Below are 17,742 nucleotides of genomic sequence, written 5' to 3'. Positions count from 1 at the left end.
TCCTCCAGGAAGGACTAAGGAAGATAAAGGGGGCCACGGCTAAAATTCACATTGACCCGGATGCATAACCCAAGTATTTCAGGGCCCGTCCAGTCTCATATGCTCTGCTGTCAAAGATGGACGATGAGCTGAGTCAGCTAAAGAACTTGGAGATTGTTTGCCCCGTCCAATTTGCAGAATGAACAACACCAGTGGTCCTGGTGCTAATGCCAGACAAGACCATCTGCTTGTGCGGCAACTATTGTAAGGGACCTTCCCTTTTATTCCCTTATTTCCCCTTTCTTTTATTTTGCTGTTGCATTTTCGATCTATGGTTGATTAATGAACATATGTCTTAAAGTCAAGTGGCCTGTGCCTTTAATTCAAGTGGAGGATTTCAGCAGCAGGAGAGATCATTGTGCTACTGTGCCGGTTCATACTGGAGTTGTGGACTAACTGGCACCAATGACAAACATTGACTGGGACTCAGTTTGATTGATTTGGCTGCGGCCAATGAATTGGCCTGAAAGGCCCTGCCCGGTAACAGGTGGTGATTGGATCTGATCCCACTGGAATGTTTTACAGAGCTCCAAAGTGGAGATTGGTTTCAGTTTTGATCTTGGCAGTCTCAGGAAAGGACCTGCTATCCTTTCCCCTCCAATTTTGTCCAGAAAGGCTGCATTTCTGAACAGGTAGAAAGCCTGGATGAATCGGTTTACAGGAGAACCATTACAGTTTGTGCAGGTAAAGTTCAGAATTTGCTAACTCTCCCCAGGAAAGCTGCTGTGAATCGACTATCTTTCCCTAGAAGGCCTGCTGTCTGTGAGTGCTGCATATGATGAAACAGGGCCACGAACTGAAAGCAAAATGTGATGGAACAGGGACCCTTAATCTACACACAGTCTTGTGCGTGGATTAACGGTGGGATATTTAAAGTGGGTAGTAGTTGAAGTTACTGCATATTTCATGATAGTCCTTGTTATAAATAAACAGCCAATGTGTTTAAACTTGCAAACCTGATGACTGTAGTTATTGGGCAGCCAAGGGCCAAAGATTTTGGTTTTTTTAATAAGAATTATTGGTTAATTCACTTGTGTTGTGACTCCGAGGCATGTGGGGCTGGAATTTGACCAGCACTAGACCAGTGTCATAACATTATAAAATAACAGTCAACAAGGCATCCCATTTACACCAGTACCACATGCCACACGTGGAAGACCTTTACACAAAGTTGGCTGGGGCCATTCTTTCTCGAAGCTGTATATGAGCCATGTATACCTCCAGCTTGAGTTGGACAAGACATCCAGAAAATATGTAACTTTTAATACCCACAGAAAATTGTTTGAGTATACAAGGCTCCCATTTGGAGTATCATCATGTGCCATTTTCCATCAGGTTATGGAATGCATTCTCCAAGGGCTCCCCAGGGTGGCTCTCTACCTGGATGACGCACTCATTACAGGAGCCTCCGAGAAGGAACACCTGGACAACCTAGAAGAAGTTTTCAGTCGATTCTTGGAAGTAGGTCTGCGTCTGGAAAGAGGCATGTGCGTCTTCGAGGCAAGGGAATCATCTATCTGGAATACCACGCTATAAAAGACAGAATGCACCTTGTAGAAGAGAAAGTCCGAGCTGTGATGACTGGGAGATGTTAGGAAATTAGATCAAAGATGTAGTGGGAAATTTAGGGGTTAACAGTCTCAGGGTAAAACTGTTAGCACTGAATCAGAGATATATGTTGGCCTGAGTTACATTGTCCCATTCGGACTTAAACTCGTTAATGGGAATAAACAGGATACCCTGGTCAGTCGGGTGATTCACTCAAGATTCATTGTCCTTTGAAACATTCTTATCTGACCAGCCATTAGTCTATTAAGGAGTTTGATGGCCTCTTTTGTTCGTAATTGGGAGTTAGTTACATATTCATAGCATGGCTCTGTTATTTTGTGTAAATGGGAGTGGGTAATTAAAAGTCCAGTTAACGATGGATCTGAGTTCAAGTTTGGACACGCCTGGATAGAACCATTTTTGATGGGCTGGGCGGAGCTCAGAGTGATAAAAGAATCCTGTTCAAACAGATGGGTCAGAAGGATTAGGAGAACGATCAAGAGAGCATATGAAAAATTGCCACAGAGACAGACTTTTGGACAGGGCCTGAAGGAGCCTCACTACCATCAGGAATATGTCCTGTAATGCAAGTATCATTTTTGCCTGCTTCTGTAAGAACATAAGAACTAGAAGCAGGAGTAGGCCATCTGGCCCTTCGAGCCTGCTACACCATTCAATGAGATCATGGCTGATCTTTTGTGGACTCAGTTCCACTTTATTCCTTTATTCTTCAAAAAACTATCTATCTTTATCTTGAAGTCGAGACCTGGATGTTCATTTTATGTGCTGTTTAATGAGAAATTGTGTGTCAGGTTTAAGGGATAAATGTAAGCTGTTCTTGTTAGGTTTGAAGTTTAAAAGTTTAAATATTGTTTTTCATTTGTTCTCATAAAGTTTTGTTTGTAAAAATAACCAAGCCCAATTTCTCATGCAATCACTCCTGGAGCGAATCGGTCTTTCCGCAGTTTCAAAAATAACAAAAACGCTGTGGTTCTCATCCAGTATCTTAGCCAATGTTAGAATATAGTCTGCCATCCGTAACAGATTCATCAAGCAGGCCCCAATGCCAGAGAATACGACAGAGCTAAGATCATTCCTAGGGCTTGTTAACAATTTGGAAAATTTATTCTACATCTGGCAACCATACTGGAGCCTCTACATAGGCTCTTGAAGAAGCAACAGAAATGGGCATGGTCAGCGCCACAAGTAGAGATATTTGCCAAAGTAAAGTGCCAGCTATTATCCTCCAGGCCGTGACACACTATTACCCGTCAAAACTGCTGATACTCATGTGCGACATCTCCCCATATGGCATTGGAGCAGTGTTGTCCCATTGGTAGAACAATGGGACAGAGTGACCGATAGCCTACAATCATGAAACTTGGCTGACATAGAGCGCCGTTAGGCTCAAATTGAAAAGGAAGGACTGGCCATCATCTTTGCTGTTAAAAAGTTTCACCAGTATGTCTATGGACGTAATTTCAAAATAATCACAGATCACAAGACCTTACTCGGTCTTTTCAAAGATCCAGCGATGGGAATTGCTGTTGGCAGCGCATGAATATACTTTTGAGTCTTGCCCAGGTGCACAAATTGCGCATGCGGATACCCTTAGCTGAGTCCCACTGCCTAGACACCCCCGCTACCCCCCCCCCCCCTCCTCCCGCCCCACCAGTGGGGAACAAAGTTGCGTTGCCACTAATTTTATGGACACATTGCCTGCCATGGCTTCACAAATTTGGGTATGGACTCAAAAGGACCCTACATTAGAAAAACTGTGCCACGTCATCCTCCACGGAGGACTGCAGGGGAAGCTTCCAGAAGAATTGCGAGCATTCACAATCAAGCAGTAGGAGCTGGGTGTAGAGGACGGCATTCTCCTGTTGGGAGCCAGTGTCATTGTCCCGAGGTAAGACCAAAGTATCTTTTTGCAGGACTTGCACAGTGGACATCCAGGAGTTTCCAAAATGAAGATGATCGCCATGAACTACATGTGGTGGCCAGGGCTCTATGGTGACATTGAGAGGTTGGTGCAGCTGTGTGCACTGTGCCAAGAACATCAAACGTTCCTGCCATTAGCCTCCCTCCACCCATGGGAGTGGCTTTTGCACCCTGACTTCACTGTGCCCTTCCTGGGGCTCGATGTTTCTGCTGATTGATGCCCATTCAAAGTGGATGGATGTACACCGGATGCCTTCCAGCACATGCGAGCCACCATAGCGAAGCTATGCCAATCATTCAGCATTCACTGTATCCAGAGGTGTTCGTCCCCAATAACACAAGTGAGGAATTTCTGGGGTTTATGCAGTGAAACATATTCAAACTGCCCCATATTCAAAAACTCTGGCTGAGCGGGCAGTACAAACCTTTTTTTTTTATTAAATATTTTATTGAAAATTTTTGGTCAACCAACACAGTACATTGTGCATCCTTTACACAATATTATAACAACACAAATAACAATGACCTATTTTATAAACAAAAAATGAATAAATAATAAATAACAAAAATGAAAACTAGCCCTAATTGGCAACTGCCTTGTCACAAGTAACACTCTCCAAAAATATAATTTAACAGTCCAATATATAATTATCTGTAGCAACGACCTATACATACTATACAGTATATATTAACAACCCTGAGAGTCCTTCTGGTTCCCCCCCCCCCCCCCCCTCCCCCCCCCCCCCCCCGATCCTGGGCTGCTGCTGCTGCCTTCTTTTTCCCATTCCGTCTATCTTTCTGCGAGGTATTCGACGAACGGTTGCCACCGCCTGGTGAACCCTTGAGCCGACCCCCTTAGGACGAACTTAATCCGCTCTAGCTTTATAAACCCCGCCATGTCATTTATCCAGGTCTCCACCCCCGGGGGCTTGGCTTCTTTCCACATTAGCAATATCCTGCGCCGGGCTACTAGGGACGCAAAGGCCAAAACATCGGCCTCTCTCGCCTCCTGCACTCCCGGCTCTTGTGCAACCCCAAATATAGCCAACCCCCAGCTTGGTTCGACCCGGACTCCTACTACTTTTGAAAGCACCTTTGTCACCCCCATCCAAAACCCCTGTAGTGCCGGGCATGACCAAAACATATGGGTATGATTCGCTGGGCTTCTCGAGCACCTCGCACACCTATCCTCCACCCCAAAAAATTTACTGAGCCGTGCTCCAGTCATATGTGCCCTGTGTAATACCTTAAACTGAATCAGGCTTAGCCTGGCACACGAGGACGACGAGTTTACCCTGCTTAGGGCATCTGCCCACAGCCCCTCCTCGATCTCCTCCCCCAGCTCTTCTTCCCATTTCCCTTTTAGTTCATCTACCATAGTCTCCCCTTCGTCCCTCATTTCCCTATATATATCTGACACCTTACCATCCCCCACCCATGTCTTTGAGATCACTCTGTCCTGCACCTCTTGTGTCGGGAGCTGCGGGAATTCCCTCACCTGTTGCCTCGCAAAAGCCCTCAGTTGCATATACCTGAATGCATTCCCTTGGGGCAACCCATATTTCTCGGTCAGCGCTCCCAGACTCGCGAACTTCCCATCCACAAACAGATCTTTCAGTTGCGTTATTCCTGCTCTTTGCCACATTCCATATCCCCCATCCATTCCCCCCGGGGTAAACCTATGGTTGTTTCTTATCGGGGACCCCCCCAAGGCTCCAGTCTTTCCCCTATGCCGTCTCCACTGTCCCCAAATCTTCAGTGTAGCCACCACCACCGGGCTTGTGGTGTAGTTCCTCGGTGAGAACGGCAATGGGGCTGTCACTATAGCCTGTAGGCTAGTCCCCCTACAGGACGCCCTCTCTAATCTCTTCCACGCCGCTCCCTCCTCCTCTCCCATCCACTTACTCACCATTGAAATATTAGCGGCCCAATAATACTCACTTAGGCTCGGTAGTGCCAGCCCCCCCCTATCCCTGCTACGCTGTAAGAATCCCTTCCTCACTCTCGGGGTCTTCCCGGCCCACACAAAACCCATGATGCTCTTTTCAATCCTTTTAAAAAAAGCCTTCGTAATCACCACCGGGAGGCACTGAAACACAAAGAGGAATCTCGGGAGGACCACCATCTTAACCGCCTGCACCCTCCCTGTCATTGACAGGGATACCATATCCCATCTCTTGAAATCCTCCTCCATCTGTTCCACCAACCGCGTTAAATTTAACCGATGCAATGTGCCCCAATTCTTGGCTATCTGGATCCCCAGGTAACGAAAGTCCCTTGTTACTTTCCTCAATGGTAGGTCCTCTATTTCTCTACTCTGCTCCCCTGGATGCACCACAAACAACTCACTTTTCCCCATGTTCAATTTATACCCTGAAAAATCCCCAAACTCCCCAAGTATCCGCATTATTTCTGGCATCCCCTCCGCCGGGTCTGCCACGTATAGTAGCAAATTGTCCGCATACAAAGATACCCGGTGCTCTTCTCCTCCCCTAAGTACTCCCCTCCACTTCTTGGAACCCCTCAACGCTATCGCCAGGGGCTCAATCGCCAGTGCAAACAATAATGGGGACAGAGGGCATCCCTGCCTTGTCCCTCTATGGAGCCGAAAATATGCAGATCCCCGTCCATTCGTGACCACGCTCGCCACTGGGGCCCTATACAACAGCTGCACCCATCTAACATACCCCTCTCCAAAACCAAATCTCCTCAACACCTCCCACAAATAATCCCACTCCACTCTATCAAATGCTTTCTCGGCATCCATCGCCACTACTATCTCCGTTTCTCCCTCTGGTGGGGCCATCATCATTACCCCTAACAACCTCCGTATATTCGTGTTCAGCTGTCTCCCCTTCACAAACCCAGTTTGGTCCTCGTGGACCACCCCCGGGACACATTCCTCTATTCTCATTGCCATTACCTTGGCCAGGACCTTGGCATCTACATTTAGGAGGGAAATAGGTCTATAGGACCCGCATTGTAGCGGGTCCTTTTCCTTCTTTAAGAGAAGCGATATCGTTGCTTCAGACATAGTCGGGGGCAGTTGTCCCCTTTCCTTTGCCTCATTAAAGGTCCTCGTCAGTACCGGGGCGCGCAAGTCCACATATTTTCTATAGAATTCGACTGGGAATCCATCCGGTCCCGGGGCCTTTCCCGCCTGCATGCTCCTAATTCCTTTCACCACTTCTTCTACCTCGATCTGTGCTCCCAGTCCCACCCTTTCCTGCTCTTCCACCTTGGGAAATTCCAGCCGATCCAAGAAGCCCATCATTCTCTCCCTCCCATCCGGGGGTTGAGCTTCATATAATTTTTTATAAAATGTCTTGAACACTCCATTCACTCTCTCCGCTCCCCGCTCCATCTCTCCTTCCTCATCCCTCACTCCCCCTATTTCCCTCGCTGCTCCCCTTTTCCTCAATTGGTGTGCCAGCAACCTTCTCCCCATATTCGTACTGTACACCCTGTGCCTTCCTCCATTGTGCCTCTGCAGTGCCTGTAGTCAGCAAGTCAAATTCTACATGTAGCCTTTGCCTTTCCCTGTACAGTCCCTCCTCCGGTGCTTCCGCATATTGTATGTCCACCCTCAAAAGTTCTTGCAGCAACCGCTCCCGTTCCTTACTCTCCTGCTTCCCTTTATGTGCCCTTATTGATATCAGCTCCCCTCTAACCACCGCCTTCAACGCCTCCCAGACCACTCCCACCTGGACCTCCCCATTATCATTGAGTTCCAAGTACTTTTCAATGCACCCCCTCACCCTTAGACACACACCCTCATCTGCCATTAGTCCCATGTCCATTCTCCAGGGTGGGCGCCCTCCTGTTTCCTCCCCTATCTCCAAGTCCACCCAGTGTGGAGCGTGATCCGAAACGGCTATAGCCGTATACTCCGTTCCCCTCACCTTCGGGATCAATGCCCTACCCAGCACAAAAAAGTCTATTCGCGAGTAGACTTTATGGACATAGGAGAAAAACGAGAACTCCTTACTCCTAGGTCTGCTAAATCTCCACGGGTCTACACCTCCCATCTGCTCCATAAAATCTTTAAGTACCTTGGCTGCTGCCGGCCTCCTTCCAGTCCTGGACTTCGACCTATCCAGCCCTGGTTCCAACACCGTATTAAAATCTCCCCCCATTATCAGCTTTCCCATCTCTAGGTCCGGAATGCGTCCTAGCATCCGCCTCATAAAATTGGCATCATCCCAGTTCGGGGCATATACGTTTACCAAAACCACCGTCTCCCCCTGTAGTTTGCCACTCACCATCACGTATCTGCCCCCGTTATCCGCCACTATAGTCTTTGCCTCGAACATTACCCGCTTCCCCACTAATATAGCCACCCCCCTGTTTTTCGCATCTAGCCCCGAATGGAACACCTGCCCCACCCATCCTTTGCGTAGCCTAACCTGGTCTATCAGTTTCAGGTGCGTTTCCTGTAACATAACCACATCTGCCTTAAGTTTCTTAAGGTGTGCGAGTACCCGTGCCCTCTTTATCGGCCCGTTCAGCCCTCTCACGTTCCACGTGATCAGCCGAGTTGGGGGGCTTCCTACCCCCCCCCTTGTCGATTAGCCATCACCTCTTTCCAGCTCCTCACCCGGTTCCCACACAGCTGTATCTCCCCCAGGCGGTGCCCCCCCGCCCATCCTCTCCCATACCAGCTCCCCCCTCTCCCCAGCAGCAGCAACCCAGTAATTCCCCCCTCCCACCCCCCCCGCTAGATCCCCCGCTAGCGTAATTACTCCCCCCATGTTGCTCCCAGAAGTCAGCAAACTCTGGCTGACCTCGGCTTCCCCCCGTGACCTCGGCTCGCACCGTGCGACGCCCCCTCCTTCCTGCTTCTCTATTCCCGCCATGATTATCATAGCGCGGGAACCAAGCCCGCGCTTCTCCCTTGGCCCCGCCCCCAATGGCCAACGCCCCATCTCCTCCACCTCTCCTCCTCCCCCATCACCACCTGTGGGAGAGAGAAAAGTTACCACATCGCAGGATTAGTACATAAAACCCCTCTTTGCCCCCCACATTCGCCCCACCACTTTGTTCGAACGTTCTTTTTAATAACCCGCTCATTCCAGTTTTTCTTCCACAATAAAAGTCCACGCTTCATCCGCCGTCTCAAAGTAGTGGTGCCTCTCTCGATATGTGACCCACAGTCTTGCCGGTTGCAGCATTCCAAATTTTATCTTCTTTTTATGAAGCACCGCCTTGGCCCGATTAAAGCTCGCCCTCCTTCTCGCCACCTCCGCACTCCAGTCTTGATAAACGCGGATCACCGCGTTCTCCCATTTACTGCTCCGAGTTTTCTTCGCCCATCTAAGGACCATTTCTCTATCCTTAAAACGGAGGAATCTCACCACTATGGCTCTGGGAATTTCTCCTGCTCTCGGTCCTCGCGCCATCACTCGGTATGCTCCCTCCACCTCCAACGGACCCGCCGGGGCCTCCGCTCCCATTAACGAGTGCAGCATCGTGCTCACATATACCCCGACGTCCGCTCCCTCCACACCTTCAGGAAGACCAAGAATCCTCAGGTTGTTCCTCCTTGCGTTGTTTTCCAGTGCCTCCAACCTTTCCACACATCGTTTCTGATGTGCCTCCTGCGTCTCCGTCTTCACCACCAGGCCCTGTATATCGTCCTCATTCTCGGCTGCCTTTGCCTTCACGACCCGAAGCTCCCGCTCCTGGGTCTTTTGTTCCTCCTTTAGCCCTTCGATCGCCTGTAGTATCGGGGCCAACAGCTCTTTCTTCATTTCTTTTTGATCTCTTCCACACAGCATTTCAAGAACTCTTGTTGTTCAGGGCCCCATGTTAAACTGCCACCTTCCGACGCCATCTTGGTTTTTGCTTGCCTTCCTTGCCGCTGTTCTAAAGGATCCACTGCAATCTGGCCACTTCCCTCTCCTTTTTCCATCCGTATCCAGGGGGGATTCCCTTCTGGTTTACCGCACAGTGTTTTTAGCCGTCAAAATTGCCGTTGGGGCTCCTATCAAGAGCCCAAAAGTCAGTTTCACAGGGAGCTGCCGAAACGTGCGACTCAGCTGGTCATCGCCGCACCCGGAAGCGCAGTACAAACCTTTAAGAGGGGCATGAAAAAAATAAACCACGGGATCAGTTGAACCGAACTGGCAAGTTTTTTGTTATTCGGACCATGCCACATTTTACCATCGGGGTAGCACCGACAGAGCTACTGATAGCTTGCCAGCGCCGAACCCATTTAGGCTTGACATTTCCCAACCTTGGTGGGAAGACGGAGAAGAAACAAGGGGCTGGATTCTCCGCACCCTGATGCTGAAATCGCGGCCGGCGTCGGGGCGGAGAACCCATTTCCCCGTACGGAATCGGGACCAGTTGCCCAATTCTGCGGGCCCCAAAAAGCAGCGTACGCCTAGCACCTACCGGGGCCATTGCTGGCTGCAGACTCAGTGCACGACCGCCCTGGTCAGGGGTGGGCCGATCGGAGGGCATGGGGAGCCTTATACGTGACCAGGCAATGTTTGGCTGGGCGGTCAGGGCCGGGCGCGCGGTCGATCGGGGGATCTATTTTTAGTGCCCAGCTCTGGGGTCTGAGTCCGCCATGGAGCACGGCACAGCCGCTGGAGGCTGCGGCCGTGCGCATGCACGGCCTCTGACCCGGAAGGTCCCTGCTAGCCCCCTGCAGAGCTAGGAATATGTGGCCCTTTCACAGCAGTTTTTCTGGTGTGAAAGTCCACAGTTTTTACGATGGCGTGGGGACATAGTCCCAATCACAGAGAATCCAGCCCAAGACCTCCCGAAGAGATGACAACCACCAGAAGCAGGACAGAAGGTTTAAGCCCGAAGAGGCAGTAAATGGCTGGAATTTTGGGGACGGCGCCCAGTGGATACCGGGGACCATAGTGGAAGAGACAGGACCAGTCTCCTATACAGTAAAAACCAGAGAATGGACTATACGCAAGTATGTCGACCATCTCAAAGGCAGGGAACCCGCACCAGAGGTAGTCCCGTCAGACGAATCAGCCACTCGCTCCATCCCTTGCATAACATCCGTGAGCCAGGGGGCATAACTCTCCAGCGGCCAGGGCCCAGGTTTGGATGAGATGGAAGGCTCTGAATCAAATATGCATACGGAATCCTCAATACTTTCGGAGGACGGTATGTTCACAGATGGACCTCCAGCAGGACTCCTCAGACGATCGGTGCAAAAACGACGTTCCCCGACACGTTATTCACCCCTGGCCCAGCCCTCCAGCTGTTGGAAGCGCAACCGCGAGCAAAGCAGCAAAGGAGACGTCCTCTGCATCCAGCAACAGAGGGATCTTCGTACTTTGGTGAGGAGGGATGAAATAACCCTCATGAGACCCAACGGGAGGACCCAATTGATCACCCCGAGGGGCTCATGGAATACGAGCTCCCCTGCTGATGGGCGGAGGCCTAGCAGCTGGGGTCATAGAATCAATCCTTAAAAGCCGGCCTGGATTGGGACAATCCATAGTCCCGGTTGGGACTTATGTGCTGTACACCTCATTGCGGCCTTTTCTTTTGGTTATAAATAAACCTGTTTGAATCGCCTTCTCAAATCCCTTGAGCTTTTATAGTTTGCTTCCCGCCTTTCAGCCAATTTTGGATTCAACTTTCCATTTTGCTTGGGATCCAATGGGCTTTTACTTCTGTGACCAATCTACCACATTGGACCTCAACAAGCACCTTGCAAAAATAGACAACATCACATTCTCCACCCTCATTAAACAACTTTGTTAACTCCTCAAAAAGACAAGACAGATTTACGTTGACCGTCTTTCACTAATTTGCACCGAACAACATTTATCCTATGCACGATTTAATGTTCAAAAAAGAGCCCCTATTTTGGGCTGGTATAGCGGGGTTTTTCTCAGCACCTGCAGCGCCGAGAATGACTCCGCTATCAAACAGGACTCTTGTTTTTTGTGGCCCGATCAGGAATGCCCTCCCAAGGCTGCACTTACCTCACTTTCTGCACTGACGAGCTCGCGGCCGGCAGTTGACGTCAGCAGGTAGCAGCCCCCTTCCCACCCGGGGGAACAGGGTATTCTGCCTCTCCTGCACGGCATCCAGTAGCGTCTCTAGCCCGGCATCAGCCAACCTTGGTGCCACTCTTCTTGGCTGGAATAAGAGTGTGTAGGGAGTGAAGTGCTTATTTGCGGCTGCAGCTTGTCAGGCACTCGAGTGCCAATCCTGACCCTGGCGAATCACATGCCAGTGTTCATTGGAATTGTACTAGGATGTGCTGAATCACTCCAGCATCGGCGTTGCTTTCAGGCCCAAAGAACTCACAGTTCACCAAAGCGTCAATCCTGACCTCTGTCTTTCACATCCTCTAAACTGCAATCCCATTGAAATCATTAGAGATTCTGAGAGTTTGGCAAGGTACCTGTAAGAATCTGTTTCCCCTGGCGGGAGAGTACAAGAATCAAGGCTCTGCCATTTAAGTGAAATGAGAAGCCATTTCTTTACTCAGGAGGTTGTACAGAAACTTCCCACAATAATTAGGAGATAATACACAGAAACATACATAGAAAATAGAAAAAGGAGGCCATTCGGCCCTTCAAGTCTGCTCTGCCATTCATTATCATGGCCGATCATCAAATTCAATACCCTGATCCCGCCTTCCCCCCATATCCCTTGTTCCTTTAGCCTCGAGAACTATGGGCTGGATTCTCCGCTCCCTGATGCTGAAATCGCGTTTGGCGATGGGGCGAAGAAACCGTTTTGGTGCCGAATTCGTGAGCGGCGTCAGTTTTTAAATTCTCCGCCCCCCCCCCCCGAAAATCGCGCCGAGTATCCACCGCCTCATGCCATTGCCTGAGGCCCGCCCTGCGATGCTCCGTTGCCGACCGGCCGAATTCCTGACGGCGTGGCTTACATGTGCTCACACTGTCTGGGATCCTCGCGTGGCGGCTGCGAACTCAATCCAGGGCCAATCAGCGGGCAGGGGTGGCTTCATTCGGGGCTGGGGGCAATGTCGTCAGGCGGTCTGGGGCGCGTGAGCAGCCGATGCGGGGCACTGCTTTGCCGGTCCAGGTTCGCGGGCTGAGTCCACCATGGAGCACGGCGCTGCTGCCGCAATGCGCATGGAAGGCCTCTGACCCAGAAGTGCTGGGGGCCGTACCGGCAGCTAGAGCTGCGAGCTCTATGACAGCTGCCTGCTAGCCCCCAGCAAAACGGTGGATCTGTGGCCTTTTGATGCCAGTTTTCCTGGCGTAAAAGACCACAGTTTTCACGATGGCGTGGGGACTTAGTCCCAAAAACAGAGAATCCAGACCTATATCTAATTCCTTCTTAGTTTTATGAAATTATTTGAGAGATAAACATTGGACAAGATATTGGGATAAACTGTCTGCACTTAGAAATCGTAGCATGAAATCTCTGGTATCTACCTCTCACCTGAAACTCAGCACCCCAGACAGCACAGTACATCATCAATACTACTGCGGGACCCAAACCAACAACCTTCATACTTGGGATGACAACTGACAAAATTGGCACTCAAATCGCACACAGTCCGGGTCAACTTCAGCCAGTGACCAACAAGATGAATAGCGTAAGTGGTTACGGAATGGAGTCTCTGTCTGGGATTGAAGACAATGGCTTCAATCTTTCCACTATTCAATGGGGAGAAAAATAGCTTATCCAATTCTGGACGTCGAACAAGCAGTGAAACAAATCAGAGGCACTGGAGGAATGGAGAGAGGTGGTGATGAGCAAGAACTGGTATCATCAATGTAAGTGTAGAATCACCCATCTAGCACAGGCTGTCTGAGCCAATAATCCTTCAAATTACAGTTAAACATTACTCAATATTCACACCATTTCAAAGCACCTTATTTGGAAGGCTTCCAAGCCAAGGTTATACTTTTACTCGCCTACCAGATAACAGTGAATGCTCTCTATCAGCAACAGATTTTTATGAGTGAGAGGAACTTACCTGGAAAGGAGCCGTTTTGAGTTCTGTGAATAAAGAGAGGAGATTAAATCAGTCAACGAACAAACCAACTCCCAAGAGAACCAGTGAATCTGGGATTGGGAGGAAAGTGTTCAGTGTGTAACAGTAGGTGGAGCCAGTCACAGGAATGGAAAATAATCCCACATTTCACTGAACTCCATCCTGCACCAACACTCCGAGGGCAGGACTGAGGGGACGGCACCAACTGTCCAAGGGCAGGACTGGGGGGCAGTACAACACCCTGACGGTGGGACTGAGGTGGCAGCACCAACTCTCCAAGGGCAGGGCTGAAGGGAGCAGCACCAAAACTTCAAGGGCAGGGCTGAAGGGAGCAGCACCAAAACTTCAAGGGCAGGGCTGAGGGGGCAGCACCAACACTCTGAGGACAGGACTGAGGGAGCAACACCAACACTCTGAGGACAGGACTGAGGGGGCAGCACCAACACTCTGAGGACAGGACTGAGGGAGCAACACCAACACTCCGAGGGCAGGGCTGAGGGGGCAGCACCAACACTCTGAGGACAGGACTGAGGGAGCAACACCAACACTCCGAGGGCAGGACTGAGGGAGCAACACCAACACTCTGAGGACAGGACTGAGGGGGCAGCACCAACACTCCGAGGGCAGGACTGAGGGGGCAGCACCAACACTCTGAGGGCAGGACTGAGGGAGCAGCACCAACATTCTGAGGGCAGGACTGAGGGCCAGCACCAACACTCCGAGGGCAGGACTGAGGGGGCAGCACCAACACTCTGAGGGCAGGACTGAGGGCCAGCACCAACACTCTGAGGGCAGGACTGAGGGGGCAGCACCAACACTCTGAGGGCAGGACTGAGGGCCAGCACCAACACTCCGAGGGCAGGGCTGAGGGGGCAGCACCAACACTCTGAGGACAGGACTGAGGGAGCAGCACCAACACCCCGACGGTGGGACTGAGGGGGCAGCACCAACACTCTGAGGACAGGACTGAGGGAGCAGCACCAACACCCCGACGGTGGGACTGAGGGGGCAGCACCAACACTCTGAGGACAGGACTGAGGGAGCAGCACCAACACCCCGACGGTGGGACTGAGGGCGCAACACCAACTCTCCAAGGGCAGGGCTGAAGGGAACAGCACAAAACTTCCAAAGGCAGGACTGAGGGAGCAGCACCAACACTCTGAGGACAGGACTGAGGGAGCAGCACCAACACCCCGACGGTGGGACTGAGGGGGCAGCACCAACACTCTGAGGACAGGACTGAGGGAGCAACACCAACACTCCGAGGGCAGGACTGAGGGCCAGCACCAACACTCCGAGGGCAGGGCTGAGGGGGCAGCACCAACACTCTGAGGACAGGACTGAGGGAGCAACACCAACACTCCGAGGGCAGGACTGAGGGAGCAACACCAACACTCCGAGGGCAGGGCTGAGGGGGCAGCACCAACACTCTGAGGACAGGACTGAGGGGGCAGCACCAACACTCCGAGGGCAGGGCTGAGGGAGCAACACCAACACTCCGAGGGCAGGACTGAGGGAGCAACACCAACACTCTGAGGACAGGACTGAGGGGGCAGCACCAACACTCTGAGGACAGGACTGAGGGAGCAACACCAACACTCCGAGGGCAGGACTGAGGGAGCAACACCAACACTCCGAGGGCAGGGCTGAGGGGGCAGCACCAACACTCTGAGGACAGGACTGAGGGAGCAGCACCAACACTCCGAGGGCAGGACTGAGGGCCAGCACCAACACTCCGAGGGCAGGGCTGAGGGGGCAGCACCAACACTCCGAGGACAGGACTGAGGGAGCAGCACCAACACCCCGACGGTGGGACTGAGGGCGCAACACCAACTCTCCAAGGGCAGGGCTGAAGGGAACAGCACAAAACTTCCAAAGGCAGGACTGAGGGAGCAGCACCAACACTCCGAGGGGAGAGTTGAGGGGCTGCATCAATTCTGGGCCCCACCAACAATCTTCAAACAATCCAACCTTACAGAAACACCCCATTCCCCAACCGTGACCCTGTTTATATTGAAGATGTACCTGAATAAAGGAGAGAGGGTCCATCTGTGCCACACTCTGGGTTTCTCCATCTATTAATGTAATCAGTTCCATCCTCTTGTTTAATGCTTCAGAACAGCTTCTAATCTGTGAGAGAGCTCGGAGCCCCTCCTCATCAATCAGTTTCAATGTGGATTTTTCATCGTCTTCCAGCTTTCTCCTCCATTCAGAGAAGCTCTTCGATAACTTTCTTTTCAGCTCATTAATTTGTGTCTGAAACCCAAACCAACTCTAATTACAAACAGCCCTTCCACACAGCTGTTACCCTGAGCACACGGAACATTCAAGAGACGGGACAGTTTGTTTACATCACTACTCCATCACCCGTTAAAGATAGACAAGCAGTGGGGGGGCTACTGGGAGAGAAAACAGAGTTTAACCAGCGTCACCTTGAGTTTAAAAGAAAGAGCAGTGTATTTAGACTGGGGATGGCAGTGCCACCTGCTCCATCCACACCTAGAGTGATGGCTCCAGTTTTGGTGCCCACACCTGGTGAAGGAGATGGAGATTCTGGAGAGGACGGTGACCAGAATGACAAAGAGTTTGATGGATTATAGTTCAGAGGATCAGCTCCAAGAGTTTGGGTCATTTAGAGGAAAGCAGGCTGAGAGGAACAAGATGGAGGGTTTTAAAATGATGGAGGAATTATTGGACTCACTCTTTGGGTGAGGTACTTGACATGGATCAGGATGGTAGGACTAGAGAGTCTGTGTATGAAATCCATAGACACAGAGTTAGTTTAGACACCAGAGTCCTTGATCTCTGGAACAGACTCCCTGAACATGTGGTGGGTATGGAATCACTACACCCATTGATGGACCGTTAATTACCACGAGATGAGAATGGTGAAACGATCAAGGCTTTATTGCACAAGATGTTGTGCCTCCTGCAGCTGGAACCAGAATGAGAGCAGCGCAGGAGAGCACACACTTTTATACTCCGCCTGCTGGCTGGGAGGAGCCAGCAGGCTGGGATTTACTGTGGTACCCGTAATACAGTGGCAGTACCATAATACATGCAAGGTGTTCCCAGTGGTGTTTACCACATGCACCCCCTGTTTAAAAAAAAGAGTCCGGCGGGGGTGAAGAAAGGCATACAGATTGAATCTGTCGGGGGCTCTGACCCTCCGCTGCGATCGCCTCAGTCCTGGTGGTGATGTGGGCACGGACGTGGTCACCTGCGACTCCGGGAGCGTGTTGTCCTCTTCTTCGTCACCCCTTAGTGGATCCAGTGAGGGGACGGATCCTGCTGGGGTGGGGGCTGCAGTGAGGTTCGCTGGTGGGAGGGTGGGTGGCGCAGGGGTGAATGAGGCAACCGGGGGGGGAAGGTGCGGTATCAGGTCGGGGGTTGTAGGTGGGGACCCAGCGGGTGCCAGGTCTCGGAGGGAGACTGTGTCCTGTCGCACGTCGGGGTGTGCCACGTAGGCGTACTGTGGGTTTGCATGGAGGAGGTGGACTTTCTCAACCAAGGGGTCTGATTTATGGCTCCGCACATGCTTCCGGAGGAGGACGGGTCCAGGAACTGTCAGCCATGTTGGGAGGTGTACTTCCTAGGGAAGGCAAACACACGTTCGTGAGGGGTCTCATTAGTAGCGGTGCGCAGGAGCGACCGGATGGAGTGGAGCGCGTCGGGGAGGACCTCCTGCCAGCGGGAGGCCGGGTGATTCCTAGACCCAAGGGCCAGCAGGACGGCCTTCCAGACCGTCCCATTCTCCCTCTCCACCTGCCCGTTTCCCCGGGGGTTGTAGCTGGTCGTCCTGCTCGAGGCGATGCTCTTGCTGAGCAGGAACTGACGCAGCTCATCACTCATGAAGGAGGATTCCCGATCGCTGTGGATGTAGGTGGGGAAACCGAGCAGAGTGAAGATGCTGTGCAGGGCTTTGATGACCGTGGCAGAAGTCATGTCGGGGCATGGGATGGCGAATGGGAACCGGGAGTACTCATCAATTATGTTGAGGAAGTACACGTTGCAGTCGGTGGAGGGGAGGGGCCCTTTGAAGTCCATGCTGAGGCCTTCACCAGGTGCGCTCTATCTGGCCGGTAGAAGTGCGGCTTGCACTCTGCACAGACTTGGCAGTCTCTGGTTACAGTCCTGACCTCCTCAATGGAGTAGGGCAGGTTGCGGGCCTTGACAAAATGGAAGAACCAGGACACCCCTGGGTGGCAGAGGTCATAGTGGAGAGCCCGGAGTCAGTCCACTTGTACGCTGGCACA

The 17,742-nt window shown here is 51.5% G+C and overlaps 1 protein-coding gene across 4 annotated transcripts in view; it reads right to left on the bottom strand.

Annotated features, from left to right (window-relative positions):
* Positions 1-17,742, bottom strand: part of LOC140426742 (E3 ubiquitin/ISG15 ligase TRIM25-like) — a 200,225-nt gene that overhangs the window by 51,212 nt on the left and 131,271 nt on the right. For 3 of the 4 annotated variants that reach the window (XM_072511872.1, XM_072511873.1, XM_072511876.1), the window contains exons 3-4: positions 15,512-15,742; positions 13,469-13,491 (exon numbers count right to left, since the gene is read on the bottom strand). In XM_072511872.1, the coding sequence (XP_072367973.1) occupies positions 13,469-13,491; positions 15,512-15,742 (254 nt within the window). The remainder of the gene's footprint in view (positions 1-13,468; positions 13,492-15,511; positions 15,743-17,742) is intronic. The other variant, XM_072511871.1, reaches the window with a different exon arrangement.

Source organism: Scyliorhinus torazame, chromosome 7 (genome assembly GCF_047496885.1).
Source record: "Scyliorhinus torazame isolate Kashiwa2021f chromosome 7, sScyTor2.1, whole genome shotgun sequence".
In the NCBI taxonomy this organism is placed as follows: Eukaryota; Metazoa; Chordata; class Chondrichthyes; order Carcharhiniformes; family Scyliorhinidae; genus Scyliorhinus; species Scyliorhinus torazame.
The sequence above is the reverse complement of the archived record's forward strand: the minus strand, read 5'-3'. Positions and strand labels throughout refer to the sequence as shown.